The 18,036-nt window shown below is 43.4% G+C and overlaps 1 protein-coding gene across 2 annotated transcripts in view; it reads left to right on the forward strand.

Annotated features, from left to right (window-relative positions):
* Positions 1–18,036, forward strand: part of LOC122410138 (uncharacterized) — a 135,377-nt gene that overhangs the window by 106,522 nt on the left and 10,819 nt on the right. Inside the window, exons 6-9 of one of the 2 annotated variants that reach the window (XM_043418204.1) lie at positions 142–1,664; positions 7,295–7,584; positions 13,450–13,795; positions 15,841–16,153. In XM_043418204.1, the coding sequence (XP_043274139.1) occupies positions 142–1,664; positions 7,295–7,584; positions 13,450–13,795; positions 15,841–16,153 (2,472 nt within the window). The remainder of the gene's footprint in view (positions 1–141; positions 1,665–7,294; positions 7,585–13,449; positions 13,796–15,840; positions 16,154–18,036) is intronic. The other variant, XM_043418205.1, reaches the window with a different exon arrangement.

The raw sequence follows: 18,036 nt of genomic DNA on the forward strand, positions 1-18,036 counted from the left end.
TTCAAGCTCCTTAAGGATTTCACTTGACCTCGAGTCTTCAAGTGTTTTGGAAGCAAAGTGACGCATATAAACCGTGTTCATTGGAACAAAGGGCGCGGGGTTTGACAATTTGCATAATGCATTGAAATGTTTGTGTTACAGTTGAGCGACGGAACGATATCGGAAGCACCAAGGCGTGTAGCAGTCGAAGGGGGTCCAGGAAGTGGAAAAACAACGCTGTGTTTGCGTCTTCTGCATCACTGGGCGACCCAGGGTGACGGGCCTGCTCTGGCGTTCCTGGTTCCTTTACGAGAGTTGCGAGGCAGTCCACTGTTGAACTATCTAGCGCGTGAGCTTTTTCCAAGAACATCCGCTCTCGGTGATGCGGTTGCGCAGGTCTGGCGAACGCTTCACCTCATGGAGGATCGAGTGTTGTTTGTTCTCGATGGTTACGACGAGTGTCTCGGAGGCAGAGCATCGCTGGGAGATGCGGCGGATCTGTTGGAGGGTCGTTTGTTTCCGGATGCGCGAATTCTGGTAACGTGTTCACCCAGCAATTCGTCGACACTTTCACCGCTCGTGCAACGAAGAATCCATTTGGCTGGCTTGGAGTGGCCCCACGTTGAACGACTCTGCGTAGCTTATTTCATTCACAACGACCTCGCTGAGAAAGCCTGCGAATTCCTTGAGGCGTTGAACGTTCAATCGACCCCTGTTAAACATCTGGTCCAGCATCCACTCGGCTGGGTCATGTTGTGCGCGCTCTATCAAGACTCCGGTAGCTTGCCGAGCGAATCGAGCGCCCTGGTTCAGGCAGCTATCAAGTGCATCGTTCGGCGGAGCCTCGACAGGCCTGTACCTCACGACGAGGAGATACCAGGCCATTGTCGAAAGAGGCTCGAAGACTTTGGAAAGTTGGCGTTATCCGCGCTACGCGAAGGAAGGTGTTGTTACACGGAAGCTGAACTTCGGGCCCGAGGCGGTGGCATCGAAGTCACGAGGTTGGGATTCCTCTCGCGTGGATTGAACTTCGGACAACGACGCAAAGCCGATTTGTACACTCCCATTCACATGGCGGTAGCTGAATTCCTGGCCGCTTACTATCTCACATCCGTTGCGCAATATTCCAACATCCTGAGGCGCGAACTCGAAGGCCTTCCTTCCGGTATTATCGGACATCTGGCCGGTCTCCTAGGACCCAAAACTCATCTCATATTGAATCAATTAAGCCCTCTCGAAGTACCACCGAGGACGGTTTTCTCACTGCTCAAAGCAGCCGGTCCATCCGACGGGAATATATCTGCGGTTTGTCGACTCGTTGGCGCTGGTCCTGGATTTGGACCTGCACCGAACGACCGACCTCCCGCACCTCTCGTCCAAACGTCCCCTCTCGAGCTCGAAGGATGGACGAGAATCCTCGAGAGCTCCGCCTGCACCCTCGAAGCTCTGGAGGTCGTATTCCAAGTTGAACGCGGCTCCGATCCCTCTTACCTCAATGATTTCTTCGAGGCACTAGCTGCCAATGAAAGTGTCAAACTTGTTAGAATTACGTCACTCCTTGGACAAGACTTTGCAGCTGATGAAGCTCAGAGATTGGCCGCCCATCTCAAATCCGTTCTCAGCAAAAAAAGACTCAACGACTTTGAACTCGTCATCACTTGCCTTGAAGAATCTGCTCACGACAGGTAAATATCCAACCTTTTATCATTTAATCTAACAGAACTTATTTTAAGGACCAAAAAACGTATTAATTTTAAACTAAAATTCAAATTTCAAAAAAATTTCACTGGAAACGAAATCTTAAGAAATAGCGAGGGAAACATTCCGACTGATTGACTCAAACGATTCCACTGCCAATAAATTTCTTATTCCGAACATGGATGATGAACTTTTCCTCATTTCTAGAGATCGAATATCGAGTCTAGCGATTGAATATATTTTGAGTTATTCCTGAGTGCAGCTCCTCGAGAAATATGGATCGGATGTTTCAAATTCCTATGAAAGGGGGGGGGGGGTGGGGTCACGGTAAAAATGTCAGAAACTCTATCGAAGACGCCCCTGATCGCAAACAATTTCACTTAAGGTTTCTCCCATAAGTAATACCACGATGTATGCTCTCAAAAGTGCGCACACTCGCTCCTCGCACACGTATGCACAAAAATACCAGTATCAAGGGTTTCAAGAAGACTCCAGCAAAGGGATGAGTACAAGAATAAAGTGGATCGAGGGACATTGTCCTGGGACAAATCTTGAAACGATTTCGCGGAAGCTTCGATGCCGCACAGACGACCAAGTTATTGCTCCTGGGCGTCCCAATTCTCATATGTACGAGCAGATCCCTTCGTATACGAATAAGCCAAATATGTACATATTATTATATAAGACATCTCGTGTCGAATTGCCAATATAATTTCTCCTATTCTCCCGTAAGAATAATTCGAATTCTTCATTCCACTAAAAAAAATTGTTTTTTTTTGTTTTTGTTTTTTTTTTTTTTAATTTCAATGATATTACGAAGGTCGTTAAAAATTGTGCTCTTCCTATCATCTTTTCGAATGGCCACATCTTCATTTTCAGTACGAATGGGCCTTAATCAAAAGCAAAAAAGTAAAGTCCCAAGATTATTATTTTTTTTTTTTTTTGAAAGTCTCTCGTTTACTCTGAATCTGCATGTCGAAGACTGCAATTGTTTTTACAATACTTCAATGAGCAAAATTTCAGTTGGATTCGGTTGGATTCTACTTGGAAAGTCTTATATTAAAAGAGAGCGTAGAGATATCTTAGTGAAATCCGGTATAGGAGGGGAGCAGCAGGAAGCCAATGTTATTCGGGGGAGGATAAAGTCGTCCACGATGCGGCAGTTCTTTTCAAAACACTCTCTTCCTTCCGACAACTTACGAAACTCATATTTCCTAACGCACACAAAGTTCATTGAAGAAGACCGAAAAATGGTTCGAGCTCTCGGTAGAAGTTGTATTGGAAGAAATATTGTTTGCACTCCCGTGCGCTCAAGTTTCCAAATGCCTCATAAAATAATGGTGAAATAAAAAAAGCCCAAATAAACGAACACAGTCAATCAGCAATCTGCGACTAAAAATACTCCATTTGATTTCGTCCTTCTTCCTTCTTCTGTGTAGCCCCGGCGGAATAGGTCGCAATTTATTAACTGCCCGGATGAAAAATGCCGGCGGAAATACGCGGAGACCTTTCATTTCCACCGGAGCTGTTTTCATTTTTGATGCAATTATTTCCGCCTTCTTTCAAAGACCGTACACAAAACTCCGGTGGCTTGTGAATACCGATGTAGCCGAAAATTTATATGCTGAAAAGGGACTGCAGCCGAGGCCGAAATTCTATCTCGCACAGAGAGAAACAAAATGAGAAAATCTTTTTTTGCTCCTGGTTAACAAAAGAATGAAAAAAAAGTTTTTCATTACACGAGGAAAAAGTACACGCAGGAGAGATTTTTTCGAGTTCTACGCCGAGGGAAAATTTCATTTTATAAAAAAACCCCAGTGACGCTACTCCACGGCATAAGAATCTGGTGAAAAATATAAAATGGTAAAAAGTTTCCGGACTCTCGGTCATATCACGAAAATGACTTCGCGGATCATTTGAATTTGGAGCGTCGAGCGTCCAACGGATATTCATTTCATTCGTTTCCTGTCTTTTCCAACGTGACGCATCTGTCCATCTCCATTCACATTGGCTTTTCGCAAATATTTGAGATACGAATAAGTCAATTTTTCGAAAGTTTTTCATGCATACAATTTTATTCCTTATTCGGACTCACGTGATAAATAAATATTGCGGAATATTTTTTAATAATCGAAAGTAAAATGTAGAGAAAGATTTTTTTTTTTTTTTTTCGTCGTGGGATCGCGAAGAATAGAGATACGGCAAGAGGGTTTGTGCCACTTTTCTCCAAGGAGCTGAACAATTTCATTTTTCATCATTTTATATTGTCGCAGCGAGTGCATAAAACGATTGGAATCTTGGAAATATTTCAAGTAAATTGAAGATCTCCAAGAAATGAAATAGTATTTTTAAAGTTGTATTTTCTACTGGAGAAAATTTGATATTTAAGCACAGATCGGTACCGACAGCGAGCAGCATACACGCGTACGAATCTATAACTTGAGCGAATCACGAATAGATATTTTGAGGGGTTCGGCATTGTGTGGAATAGTGTGAACATAAAATCCAGTTGAGTATATTTTTGCAAGGGGGTACGAGGATCATTCATAAAGTAAGGAAAAACGATCGACCGCAATATCGCAAAGATTCGGGTCGCGAAATGGCCGTCTCGGTGTTTCCGAGTTACCGGATATAGGAACGCCCATGAAGGGTTTGCAGTGTTTCTATATTATTATATAACCAAGTCCTGGAGAGTGAGGAACGTAACAATAGAAGAGAGTTGTGGTCCGTTATATAGAGCGCTGAATTCGCCGATGTGGAAATACGACAAAGAAGAGAAAGGAGAATTTAAGAAAGAGCGAAGAAAGAAGGATATAAGAATCGAAGGGATAATGTGCAGCTGCCACGGCAATGCAGCCCACTCTATAGCAACCTTTGCCACCATTTTCAACTGCATTTCTATAACAATTGTCACCCAAGTTTTATCCTCTGTGCCCGGGAGTTTCCAAAGAAAAGCCCCTTCAACCGGAAGTTCTGAGTGACGAATAACAGGAGCAGGAGATCTCATCTGATTCGATGTTCTAAAGATTTGCATTATAAGATCTATTTTAAGGTAGATCATGCCCATAGGATCGTATTTTATGGGTGTCTAAATTGGGTCGATTTATACTTCCTAATTAAATATATTATCACTCTAAATTAATGTCAGAGTTATTAATTCAAAATTGTAAGTAATTAATTGAGCGGGGATCCATCACTGACTGAACCCAAAATTCCATTCGTCCCTGGCTAAAATACTATAGTTTTTTATATTTAAAAAATCGCTTTAGAGAGTGCAAAGGGAAATGGATCAAGAAAAAAGTGATAATAAAAAGATTATGACAATAATGACCCAAGCCAAGAAGAAACAAAATGCCGAAATAAGCAAATGTGAGGTTAAGAGTGCTCATTTTACCAGTTTCGTTCAATCTTTATTACTAGTAAGACAATCGTTTTTTCCCAAACTTTCATTACGTACTTCATTGTTATTGTGTACTTTTTCATAAACTTCGTAAGAAGCGTTTATTTGTTGTATGAAAAGATAAGCATTTTTTTACGCTTATATTATATTAGAGTCTCTATACCCCTCTGTATTTTTCTTAAAATTTGAAAATTTGATGTGCGTGTCAGTCGACTACCCATTTAAACTCTGTCTAAATTTCAAGACTTAGGAAAATCGTTTGGTGCATTAACGTGTTTTCAGAATTCAGTCTTCGCAATGAAGCACATTTTCAAGAATTATCTCTCGCGGTTTATTTATTGGGAAATACGAGCTCAATGAAAATTAAGTCGAGCTGAGTTCCAATCAGTTTTGCAATGAAAAAATGTTATTTGTTTCGATGGCTTCGACACGACAAATATTTTGGATTCCTTGCATATAGCTTCACTTCCGAAAACCGCATGAAAACAATCGTAGAGTCGTTTGTATCAACTGTAAAGTGTTAACTACAAAAATTGAGTGCATTTCTTCGAGCTCAATCTGACTCTCTTCTGCCTCCTTCTCTCTCCCTCGTTATCCTTCCACTCCAACTCTCTTGTTCCGACACTTGGACAGCGATAGGTATCTCAGAGTTGGCAAAAGTTGGTGAGAAAGTTTCGCGAGTGAAGAAGCGTATATGCGCGTTCCACAAATACATAGTAAGTAGGTATTTGTTTGAAAGATTAGCAAACAGAAGAAAGACGCACAGCCGACAGTTTCGTTGTTCAAAATGAGCCCAGTTACGTCTTTCTTTTGGCAAGCTTCGCGCGAACACGTGAATATGTATGGCCAAACTAGCGTTGCAGTTAAGATGAGAGGTTTCTTCAACTCCCTTAATTTGCTGTGGCCCGGAGGCAAAATCAGCAACGCTAGTAGAAAACATGGGATAAAAAATATCTCGGAAAATCTCGAGCATCATTTTTGCCAGCAGCCACTACGATAATAAAAGAAGAAACGACGGAAATGACGGGATTTTTCACACGAGTTGAAAACCAACGACATGAAATATTGGCTCTTGTCAAAGCTCACGATCCTCAACGTCGCCTATTCGATTACCTCTCAATCCTCTATATTAATTGTAAAATAAGAAAAAAAATATCTTTTGACGAAAACCTTTTTGCGAATTTATTCAGCTTCTATTCCGCGAGTTCCTTCAGTCAAATATCCTTTCCGTTCCATCAGCGACTCTAACGTCTTTAGTGACCTGCGGTGAAAGGCTTTAGTAGTGACCAATTATAAAAAAGCCTACGAAATCTTGGAAAAACTTTGAATCGAAACATCTGTGGGGAGAAATGTTCGAGCGGAACTTGGACAATGTGCCAATTTTTAAAACTTTCACAAAAGTTCTTTTATAATATTTATTAACATGAATTGCCGAAGTAAATGACGCACAGCTGCTCCCCTGTCTCTCGGTTTGCCAACCCAGCCGCTCATAATATCCGCCGCCTCGTGCGGTGCACTTCTTGCCAGTTTCTCATCGAATAAGAGCGAAGTATTGTGTACAAAACGCCTGGAAATTATACGCACGTTCGTATATAAACAATAGGAATCTTGGCACATTGCTGCAAGTTTTACAGGCTGACGTTATACATAGTCAAGTAAATATGAACCGAAGATAGAGAGGAACTTTCGTAAGAGCGCACTGCGAACATATTTATATACATTACATGCATATAATTCTTTGGCTTCTGAATAGCGAGGAACCTCCAGAGAACCTCGCTGTATGCCTGGTGCTTTCTTGGAGCTTCCGCATTTATGAATGCACCCAAACACGATCTCAGCGCTCGTGTGGATATTTGTACGTACAAATACCTGAAGGTTCTCCCTCGGAGAGAGCGTTCGTTGTTGTTGGGCAACAAAATCCGAGCAGGGCGAAGCACAGAATATCCGAGATTGAGAATTCTTTGGTGCAGAACTGTTAACTCAAGAAACAGAATATTGGGAAGCAAGAAAAACCGAGAGAAGTTGGCTGATGCGTGGTTCCGGATATTAAAATATCGAAGGGAGCTTGTCCCGAAGTCTCCGCTGTAAAAAATTGAACGAAATTGAAAGCTCCGCATGATCGCGTAGAATGTTTTTATTTTTGCTAGTTTTCCTAGTAATTCCTTCACAGTTTAATATCTGAAGCTAAAACTTGTTGTAATTTGGATTTACTTGCAGATTAGAATGCGTGGTGAATGCCCTGTGCCGGGGGCTTAGTCACGCATCGAATAATTTGGCACGTCTGGTTCTCGACATGAACCTTTCCGGCGAGCAAGTTTCACGCGTCTGCGAGGCTCTTCGAGATTGCGTTCAAGTTCAGGCCTTACATTTGCCCCATTTAAGCTGCGGCTGCGAAGGACTCGCCTCGGTGGCTGAACTACTTAAGGAGCGACCTCTGCTAGCCCTCAATCTCGCCGGAAGCTGGGGCGCCAAAAACGAGGATCCTTCGAGCTCCGGAATTAGTATGGGTAAAACTTTTCTACTTAACACATCGTTCACTGTATCACGCTTATTGACGTTTTTTATTCCCCTCTTTCTCGCTTATCTCATTATTTCCATATTTTTTCGCATCTCTGGCTCGCGAGCGTATTATGTCACGGAAGGCATGTGGCAGGTAACTCGAGAAACTGAGGCAATTTTCGGGAGCTCCAATTTCGTGGAATAAAAAACGTAAGATTATCCTCGAAAGGTGAAGCAGCAGAGAAAAGGATTTTCGCTTCGTCGCAGATACGCAGTTGCGTCACGCAGAAATATCGAGGGAGAAAAGGAGAACGAAATCCTTTGCCTCTCAGGCTTAGACTCGAGTCCGCTTCGCCGGAATCTGCTTTAAGGAGATCCGGTCTACGGGGGGTTTGGTGCGTAGCTCAATGTGGACAGTGTCAGCTTTAATTACCTCGCATCGAGTCCGAAGTGCGAAAACTTTGGACCCTCCTCTCAAGTAGGTCATCAACCGGATCGGAGGGAAGAATTCCTTTGCACCGAACGATTCTTCACAGACAAAACGTTAATTCCAAGACAAAGGGAACATTGTTGAAGAACAAAAAATAGGATTCTCTTCGGAGTGAACAATATGAAGAAAGAATCCACGCAGACATAAGAAAGTTTGGCTCTGAGGCAGACATTGAAATACTTCGAAAGTGAAATAAGTTGGAGTATCAAGACTTTTCAAGCTAAAGTTGTGTCTCGGATTAATCGCTGCTCCACCCATTTGCCATTGCCGTCTTTGAAAAGCTCCGCCCCCGCGTTGCTGACTCTCGGGGAGTTTCCACTTCTTCTATCTGTGTGTATATCGCCTCTTAGTTAGCTTTCCCCAGAAGACTCGCTCCGTGAGACAAAGTGAAACAGATTGAGGATGATAAAAGGATGGAAGGGACGAGACGGGAGTGCATCCGCGGCGAGAGAAAGAAAAGAGTGAAAGAGGCAAGAGCAGTAATATGCTTCTCCGTAGTCGCGTGTATCGAGTTCCTCTTTCTCTTTCTCCCTCGCAGTTGGTCAGTCACTCGCGCACGGACTCCCTTGTCATCGCGGGCGAGCCAAAAATGTCGACTGCTTCTTCTACTTCCGGAATTGCGCTAGAAGAAGTTGAGAGCAGCGAGGACGGTACAGAAAAACAAACAAGTTAACTAGCGCGCTATAGAAGAATCCAGTTTTACCGAACTGCACGAAGCGTTCTGAATTTTCTTTGAAAACTACGCGAAAAGTAGCTGCGGCAGGGACAAGTCCGAAGTTTATTTTCAACAAAACCAAAGCTGAAGTAATTATTTTGTGGGACCTCGAGAGACTGAATTAAAAAACACCCGATTGAGAAGCACCGGAAATCACGGAGTCGAGCCAACGTGTTCGCCCGAGTTTCGTTTCCTCGGGTGAACTACTATCTAACCTAAAGTTCAAAGTAGGCCAATATTCTTATGCTCCAAACACGGAGGAATCGTATTGTTGATTATGGCGCCGGAGACACCGAACTATCTTGGGGACTAAACTGCCTCGATTTTCACCCTACTTTTGTTATGGCTCTTGTTTGTTGATACGTTTATTCCGGACGTCGTCAAGAGACAGTTACGAACACCTGCGGCTCTCGTACGACACCCATTTTGTAGGTGATTCATTCCTAAATACGTGCGCGAGTCCTTTCACTCCCTCGTATAAACTCAAATAACTGGAAAATACATTTTTTTTTAAATTCACGATAAAAAATGCATTATACACGAGGAGATGTGACAACGACGATAAAAATTGCGTTCATTGCTATCCGTGTAAATTGGGTCAGTGGAAAATACGTAGAACTTTAATTGCAACATTAAATTCCCATCGTTTCCACAGAAATAGGTGAACAGACAATGTTATTATACACAGCGTGACAAAAAATCCCTTCTCGCACTGATTCCTTGCACTTGTATCATCATTTTTATTCAAAGTAAATACTTTTCGGTAGCCCACGCTGTCTGACCCCAAGCACTTCGTGTAGCCGCACCTCAACGTCTCATCCACGTGAATCCTCGCCACAATCTCGTGTTCCAATCGACCTGAACTGCAGCACACGACTCGTCAATTGAGATTGAGTTGATTGACCTGATCGAACACCCTCGACCACACTTTTCTCCTTCGCTGTACAATTGCAAAAGGAAACAGCGAAGTGAATTATTTTTGGAAAGAAAATTCCCAAATTTCTGCCGACGGCCCACCGACTAAATATTCGGTGGGCCGTCCCTTCTTCGGGCAATCCGATGGAGAAAAATCACGAGGGAGACTGAGCAAGCTTCGAGGAGCCGAAAAAATTCTTCATTTTGGAAGAAATCGTTGACATTCAGAAATATAACCGGACCCATTTGAAATAGGCAAAACAAATCGATGTTGAGAGTCGTTTGCAACGATGCATCAAGCGCTGCTGGAATTATTATTGTTTAAAATCGACGAAAATTTTAAGTTTTTCTGTTTTATAATAATTTTTTTGAATTTTTATTCAACAAATAATGATCTCTCTAAAAGAAAAAAGATCTCAAATCTCGTACCATTTATTCAATTCCCAGGGATGATTCGAACGGTGTCTTTCAAGTACGAGCGTTTTGTCTCGTACATGCGGTGAACGAAGTAAATTGATTGTCTCGTGCGCTTTGAAAAGTTCGCTCGGTGTCCTCTCACTGGAGAATTCAAATCGTCTGAAGAAGCGGTACTTTTGCAAGAGCTTTGGAGCGTGCGCCTCATCTATGACCTCAAAGGCCGTGGTGTTCGAGCGGGGAGGAAACGAGAAAAGACAAAGCTGCAGGAGGCCAAGAGAAAAACAAGAAGGTCGATGGAGCCTCGGCAGGTTGCATCATCTTTTTTTGGCTTACGGCTTTTCTCTCATCCCGTTCATACCTTTTTCTTGGCAAAGGGTTTCCTGGGATGGCAGATGAGCTCGAGCCAATATGGAGTCTGGTAGATTCACCAGAGACTCACTCAACTACAGCGCACTATTCGATTGATCGGGAAACCTTTTCACCTGCGCCCTTTTCTCATTGCACTTTTATACACAATTTTTAGCACGAAGATCAAACCGGAATTCGCAGGCACTAGTCAACAGAGGCAAACGCTTTTTTGCCTCGCGGTCAAAGTCGTTTTGTTCCTCCAAACAAAACTGGGCGCAGCGGCTGAAAAAACACAAATTTCCTTCGAAAATAACAGTGTGTCCGTAGCTCTCTCGAGTCAATATGGAGTTTGGTACGAATATCGTGGAATGAACAGTAAATATTCCTCGGTCTGGTCATAAGATCGATATTTTCGCATTAGCTAGGCTTTCCTTTCGATTCGTTTCCCTCTACAAGCCGTCCCAAAAGTCGCATCAAAGCCCCGACTCTTCGGAATCAACGGAATCGTCCAACGTCAAAGATCATTGAAACCAAAGTTCGTTTTCCTCCAATCAGAAAAGTTCTCGGTCATCTTTTGCCCTCGTGAGTTCATCATAAAATGTGAGACGAAATAGGGCACAGCCAATGAGAGACTCGCGACGATGAGGCATTGTACTTCGTGCCTCCCGCACTCGGTGCTTCTGGCCAGCGACTCGTGACGAACATCTCATCAGAGCAGGCAACTCACGAGGGGGAAACGAGGCAAGCAAACTTCGACTTAAGGGACACTCGGTGCATGGGTTTCGACACGATCCCTGCGTGGTTCGGGTGTTGGTGGCTTTCACGTCGAACGCACCAATCTCTTCGGGCACTCGGTCTTACTCGGTGCTTCCAATAGCACGAGTAACTTCGATTCCGACGTACTATTACTATCCCTCGAGCCCTTTACGCCCATTCTGTGAACGTGCGCGCGGTTTCCTCGTTTTCTATACGGCCTGAGCAGTCGCAGCCATAATAAATTCACCTCATTTTGCGTTGCTCGTTCCCGCGATGCTCAGAAGCTCCAAGTAATTTCCTATTTTCCCTCTGCGCGATCGATCCCCCCCCTCATTCGAATGTCTAGTCCTCTGATATACGTAACTACCAATAAATACACTGGGAAGCTAACACTTCATCGATTATATCCAAAAGTAATTGCAAAAATATTTACAAACTCGTCGTAAGCGGTACGAAGGATTTGGACGTACTTAACACAATGAAAAACTCGAACGTTCTCTAGCAAAATGGCAAAAATTAAACGAACCATCGCAGTCATGAAGCTCCGCTGAATTACTGACATTGTTCCTCAAAGCTCATGAAATATCAGACAAGATGCTGCAATTCGGAAGGAAATACGTATAAATAAAAATGAATTATGTAAATTATGCTCATAGCTTAACCAGAACATTTTATCCTGTGTACACAGGAGATGTATATTTATGCACGAGTTGGATATTCGTCGCGAAATTTTGTACAACTTCATCGCGTCCCGTTTTACATGTACAGCTTCCCAGCAGCAGCACCGAAGGGAGCAGGAAGATTCTCGAGGCGCTCGAGCGAATGAAGCGCGCTAGTAGATAGGAGCGTAATGCACGGACACTTTCAGCGTCTTCGAATGAGCGGAAATGTTCTCCATCCTCATGTAGGAATTCAAATGACCCTGTCGTGCTGTACATATTCATCCGAATCCCTCATTTTGCCTCGCGCTATCTTCCTTCCTCCGGCCTTATCTCCTCCTTAATACATGCGCGTATTCGTGTCTGTGTACACGGATATTCTCGCACATTTATCTCTCATAATATCGCTATTTCTTAGCCCGACATTCCGGTCTTTGTCGCTGTCTTGGAGCTCGAAAATTTCATACACACCCCCAATTTGTGAACTCGAGCTGCCGAGTTAAGAGATTCGAACAACTTGAAGAATTCTCGATATACGAAAATTCGTCGGGAATAAACGGAATTTGTTGCTCAGTTCGTTAGCTTCCAGGTAGTTGGATCTTAACGGGATTTCAACGTTGACGAACGACCCTTTGGCTGGTATTTGGACCGAGTTTTCTGAGCATTGAAAACACACTGGCTCGAATTTAAGGGTCGATTGCGTATGAGCGAAATGTGTTTTTCTAGTTTTTAATGGGAGGAAAAAGTTTGAGAAAATATTGAAGAATCGGACATGGGAGGAAAAATTTCGAGGGGGAAAGCTATGAAGTTTTATTTTCAAGTCGAGTGGTTCGGTCGTTCTTGTAAATGCATTTTGGAATTACGACGAAAAGGGAAACGCAGAGGAGGGTAAATGCGGAGAAGAAAGTAAAGATCGAGGAACAGTGAAAGGAAAGACGAGCGGAGGAGCGCGGAAAAGAGAAAGTCAAAGATCGTAGAACTCAGCTGGTTGACTTGAACCTGCGGATGCTCAACCACGTAGGATGGCGGTTGACTCGAACACGAAGCGCAGAGCTCATCCTCTTGTCTTCTCGTCTTTCCGTTCTTATATTCCATCGTGCACCATCGCCCTCCGAACTTATTATCTTCCGGTTCCGCCAGCGCGAACATCGAGTACATCACCCTTGCTCACATTCTTCCCACCCTTCCCTCTTTATCCTCGTCCGGTCGCAAATTATTTCCAGCCCTCGTCATCCCCCAGAAAGCACAAATTTACCCCAGACCCGAGCTCGTGCGAGACGACGATGAAAAACGTCCGATAAACCCTTCGACTTTTTTGTCGGGAACGTTTCAATTGCCTCTCGAACTGGGGAAATTTAAGAGAAGGGAAAAGCAGATTTTTGGACATCGGGCAGGTCTCGCGAGCTTCGAAAGATCGAGTCATCGATCGCGGAATAAAAAACGGATAAGAGTTTTTCACAATTTTTTGCTAAAAATCTTAAATTTAAAAAAAAAAGAACAAAATTGTTTTGATTCACAAAAATCGCTTTGCTACTCGAACTCAATGGTTTTGTGCAATTTTCCAATTTTCCAGGCTCAGGTTCAGGGTCTGGAAGCAGCGGATGTGCTTCGAGCAATCTTGGTACTTTGCCACTGAATCGTTGCTATTCGTCACTGCCGCGGGGTGCTCTTGCGGCCTACGGTAGTATGACAAGGCCAGCGACCCTTCCACGATTACCACTTGGCCTAGGGATCGGTCCCAGTCCTGGCAACGGGAATGCCCTACCGACGAACGATCGAGATCGCGAAAGCAACGGTAGCAGTAAGCGGAATAGCGACAGCGTTCTGTGTCATAGACTACCGCTTATGCATCCGCTCCCAACTTGTGACGTAACGAGTCATCAGGGCACCGGATTCCACGAAATCTTCAACGCCATAAGGTTGGTCAACATTAAAATGAAGTTTTGAAAGAAAAAACGTTGTAAACGTCGCTCGAGCATCTGCCAAGCGTGCCACGGTTCATCACGAGAAATAAACCGAATTTATGGCCCACGTTTTTAGTCGAAATCGTACATGGGACTACGAATGGAAGTGTGCATGTAAAATCCGTTTTAAATATTGAAAATGCTGCCAAAACGTCCAGTTCGTATAACTGACCCGCCTTTACATATCTCGTTGAATTTTCTGTCTGGCCAAACGTTCGCAAAGTAAACTTTTAATTAAAAACAAGCTTTTTCTCTTGCCACGGGCTACTCCGTTTTTTGATTCAGTGTGTAAGGTAAAAAGATCAAGTGAAAAAGTTGGTTATTTTTGATATTATTTCTGTACATGAAAGGATTCATTTGCATCACGATTTTTTCAGCGTCAGTGTTTCCTGTTGGAAAATCATTTGCCTGTAAAATGGATTCTCGAGCGACGAATGAGCAATCAATTTTTTCACTATTCGAGTATTCACTTTATCGGTGAAATTTTGTACGATTATGCATGCGAATTATAAATCGGGTCAGCGGATGAGAATGTTGCTAGAGATAAAAGTGAAAAACCGGAAATGTCATTAAAACGGATATAGAACAAGTTCGGTCAACTCGAGTTGTTTTCTCTCGAGCACGCGCGTATCTTTCCCCGCGTGTTGATCGTCCGTGGAGCACGACCCTATCTCGACCCCAGAAATTCATCCCGTTCGCATGTTAATCTCCATTTTATTCAAATCATGAAAACACTTTTCGCACGATTGCCCTCTTCGCGCAAACGAGTTTTCACGTAAAGATTCTCGGAGCACCTTCACTCGAACTATTCAAAGTTAATATTGCAGAACTTCCGATTTCATAATATTCTTACGGCACTGTAATACATTAGAAATGCAAGTGTTGTCAGAAAACTATTTTTTTTTTTTTTTATAACTTTTATTAATTTGAGTGCCCATGGAAATAGTCCATCAATCTTGAAACTTTTTAACGTCGATATTTTATCATTTAAATTTGACAATTATTGTAACAATAGTAACAAACTGCCCGACGAATTTTCAGGTTCGTGGCTTCAACTTTTAACCTACCCCACGTCATAGATCATATGAAAAGTGAATTATAGAACGAGCGCTAATAATAATCTTTTTTCCTCGTTCCACCGTCGAAGCGGCGAGCCCATATTTTGTTTCTCATTTTTTGTATTTTTTGTGGCTCGCCCGGCAACTCGGTAATTCTCGTTCATCATCATCGTCGAAGAAGAACTTTTCAGACAGGCATTTAATGCTCTACGTCAATCCCTTTGTTCTGGATGGCAACGATTTTTCCTCCCGGCCACTGTGCTGTGTTCTCAGTGGCGACTTCTCTCTTCTTTTTACTTTTTCTCCCATTTCTCTGCCTCTCTCTCTCTCTCTCTCGTTCCCTTTCTCTCCGGCCCTCCCTTCCTCTCGTTCTCTCTCAATTTCTTTTTCCTTTTAGTTTCGTTTCGTAGCTTTTTATTTGGTCCGACACAGCACGATAGCTGAGCAAGTCTCGAGGGACCACAGCAAATGCGCGCTTGCACCGGATGAAAAAAGTTAAGCCACAGCTTCTGCAGCGCCTTGAACTTTTTTGCCTTCTTTGTCCATCGCCTCGTGTTACTATTGTTGTACGAAGAATAAAAAAGTTTCTCGTGGATTCTACTTTCCGGGGGCTTTGACAGCTACAGCTTCTTGTAATTTTTATCTATCCGCCTTCAACCTTATACCGACGGTATCCACTTCGTACTCTCACAATCGTTTTACAATCGAACAAAACTTTCAACAACCTTCCATTTTCCATTGCATAATATGCATCAAGGGCTTTAGAAACGGCTGCGAAAGCTTGAACATTCTTTCAGCAACGTGCGAGCTCCGAGTCGCGTGTATATGAAATGCGAAAAATTCAGTCGAGCTTCCATGAGCAAAAGATGAGAAGATGAGAAGGAAGCTGCTAATCAGTCTGCACTGATCTAATGAATTTCACCACGAATTTTTTGCTCACAGAGAACCGAACTGCAAGCTCAGATCGTTGAACGTCTCCAAGTGTTTGCAAGGTGGTTTGGACGCTGGTTGTCTCGGAGAAACGATAAGACGCGCCCGCTACTTGGACGCGCTCAGAGCTTCCGGAGCTTCGAGGCCAGCCGACGTAATGCCACTTGTTCTCGCACTCACCGAAGCACCTTGTCTCCAACTCCTCGATCTTGCTAGCCCTCGATTAGCACTCGACGATCATCCCTCGAGACTTCTTTGCCACGCACTCGCGAGAAATGGAACACTCCGGCTTCTCAGCCTCGAGGGCTGGACTTTCAGGATAGAGGTAAGTCGTCGACAAAATGCTGTCGAAGAATCTGCTAAAAAGCGCATACTTTATGAATTATTATTATGCCCCGCGTCAGAATTCAATTTCACCATTTTACGGAGCCTAAAAACTTTTCCCAGCAGCGCTCCATAATCAGCCCAAAATATTTCACAAGTTTACGAAAAATCTCAACTAAATCGTGCCACTAATAATCGTAATTCATTCGATTTCGTCTACATTTTTCTGAAAAATGAAATAAAATGATTTTTTTTAAATCCCTCGATTGCTGTGCGAAAAAAAAAGAATAAAAAATTCAACGAAAATCGTAAAAAAAAGTCAAAGCTCGTCTGTGAATATTTGGAACGATTTTGAAATGCGAAACGACGCTGGAATACGAGAGTTGCGTCAGAGAGTTTGGATGTGTAGCGTTATATGCTTTGGGAAAGCAAATCCGTGGAATATTGTCAGGCACTGGGCAACTTTGTTCAGTGATAGGAGTTTCTATACACGGTTACCATGCCCGGTGACTACTGGCAGCGTTATTGGCCGTGCACGTATTTACACATGCATGCATATAAATGAGAGTTGAGTATTGGACATTGGAGAGAGAGAGAGAGAGAGAGAGGGAAAGAAAACAATACGAGGAAGAGAGACGGGAAACGAGAGGCTCGGTTCGAAGCTCCGTGAAACTGAATCCAGACTAACCATCTCGATAACAATGCTCAACTAGCTCGCAAGAGAAGCGAACCAACAGAGAGACGAAAGTTAGGCCGTCCCTGTTCACTTTTGCTACCAACCATCATTTCAAGTTTGGGTACTGACCATCGCTTTTCCGGTTGCCACTCGACGTCCGAGCGTGAAACCACTCGCGATCCCTCAGCTCTGTCATTATACCGTAGTTGTGGCTGTGCACGTGCAAATATCGAGAACAATGCTCGAGAGTTGGTTTCGATCTCAAGTTGATTAATGGTTTCACGCTATTTTCTGTATACGTTGTTACACTCGCTGGCACGATGGTCATTCTTCTGCTTCTGTTTCTAGTTCATTGTCAGTCGATCCGGTTCACCATCGATCAAAGTTATTCCTTCATATTTATTCGATGTGTGCTGTGACGATTACGAAAGTTGGAAAAGTTCTCACGAACGAATCAAAAGATTTGTCTTAAAGATCGAGTGTTTGGACGCGCAGAGCTGAAGGGGGATGCTTTCACCACAATTTTTCTTATCCTTAATCGTCGCTTCGTCAACCCCGGGTCATTTGACTGCAATCTCCACGAGAGAACCGAGCAACTGGCAGTTCAATATTTCCCCGATAAACTCACGAAAAACACCCAACGAATTCGCTACTTGTACAAACAACCGACAAACCTCGTACGAAAGCTTCCTCCATAGACTCAATCGTCGTCTCAAGATGACACGTCTAGATGGCAGCCTTGTTAACTGCTCATCGAAGGCATCAAAATCTCAGCTACAATGCCCACGCGACTCAAGAGACGAGCACTATTTTGCACCAGTTGTTTCGCAGGGTGTACACAAGGATGCTGGACAATTCAGAAAAACAGGGTTTTCGACTCGAGTCACTCTTCCAAATACTTGGAATTCCGGATGTGCGCAGGATTTTCGTACAAGAAGGAAGAACATGATGGAGGAGTAGAAAAGCCCTGGCTCGGCCAGAAGGAAGGCTCTCATTAGCACTTGCATATTGGCTCTATTCTATGGTACATAATAGCAAAGCATATATACCTTGGAGTTGAGCCTCCTGAGTTTGGTAACCCTCTTGAGACGGAGCTTCCAAATGAAGCCACCATCGCTCGGCGAGGAGCGTTGTACCAGCACTCAATTTCACGGAGTGTCTGCTGCTGGCTGAACTGCAGCCCAGGTTCAAATTCATGTACCTTTACA

The sequence above is a fragment of the Venturia canescens genome, chromosome 4 (assembly GCF_019457755.1).
Source record: "Venturia canescens isolate UGA chromosome 4, ASM1945775v1, whole genome shotgun sequence".
Classification (NCBI taxonomy): domain Eukaryota; kingdom Metazoa; phylum Arthropoda; class Insecta; order Hymenoptera; family Ichneumonidae; genus Venturia; species Venturia canescens.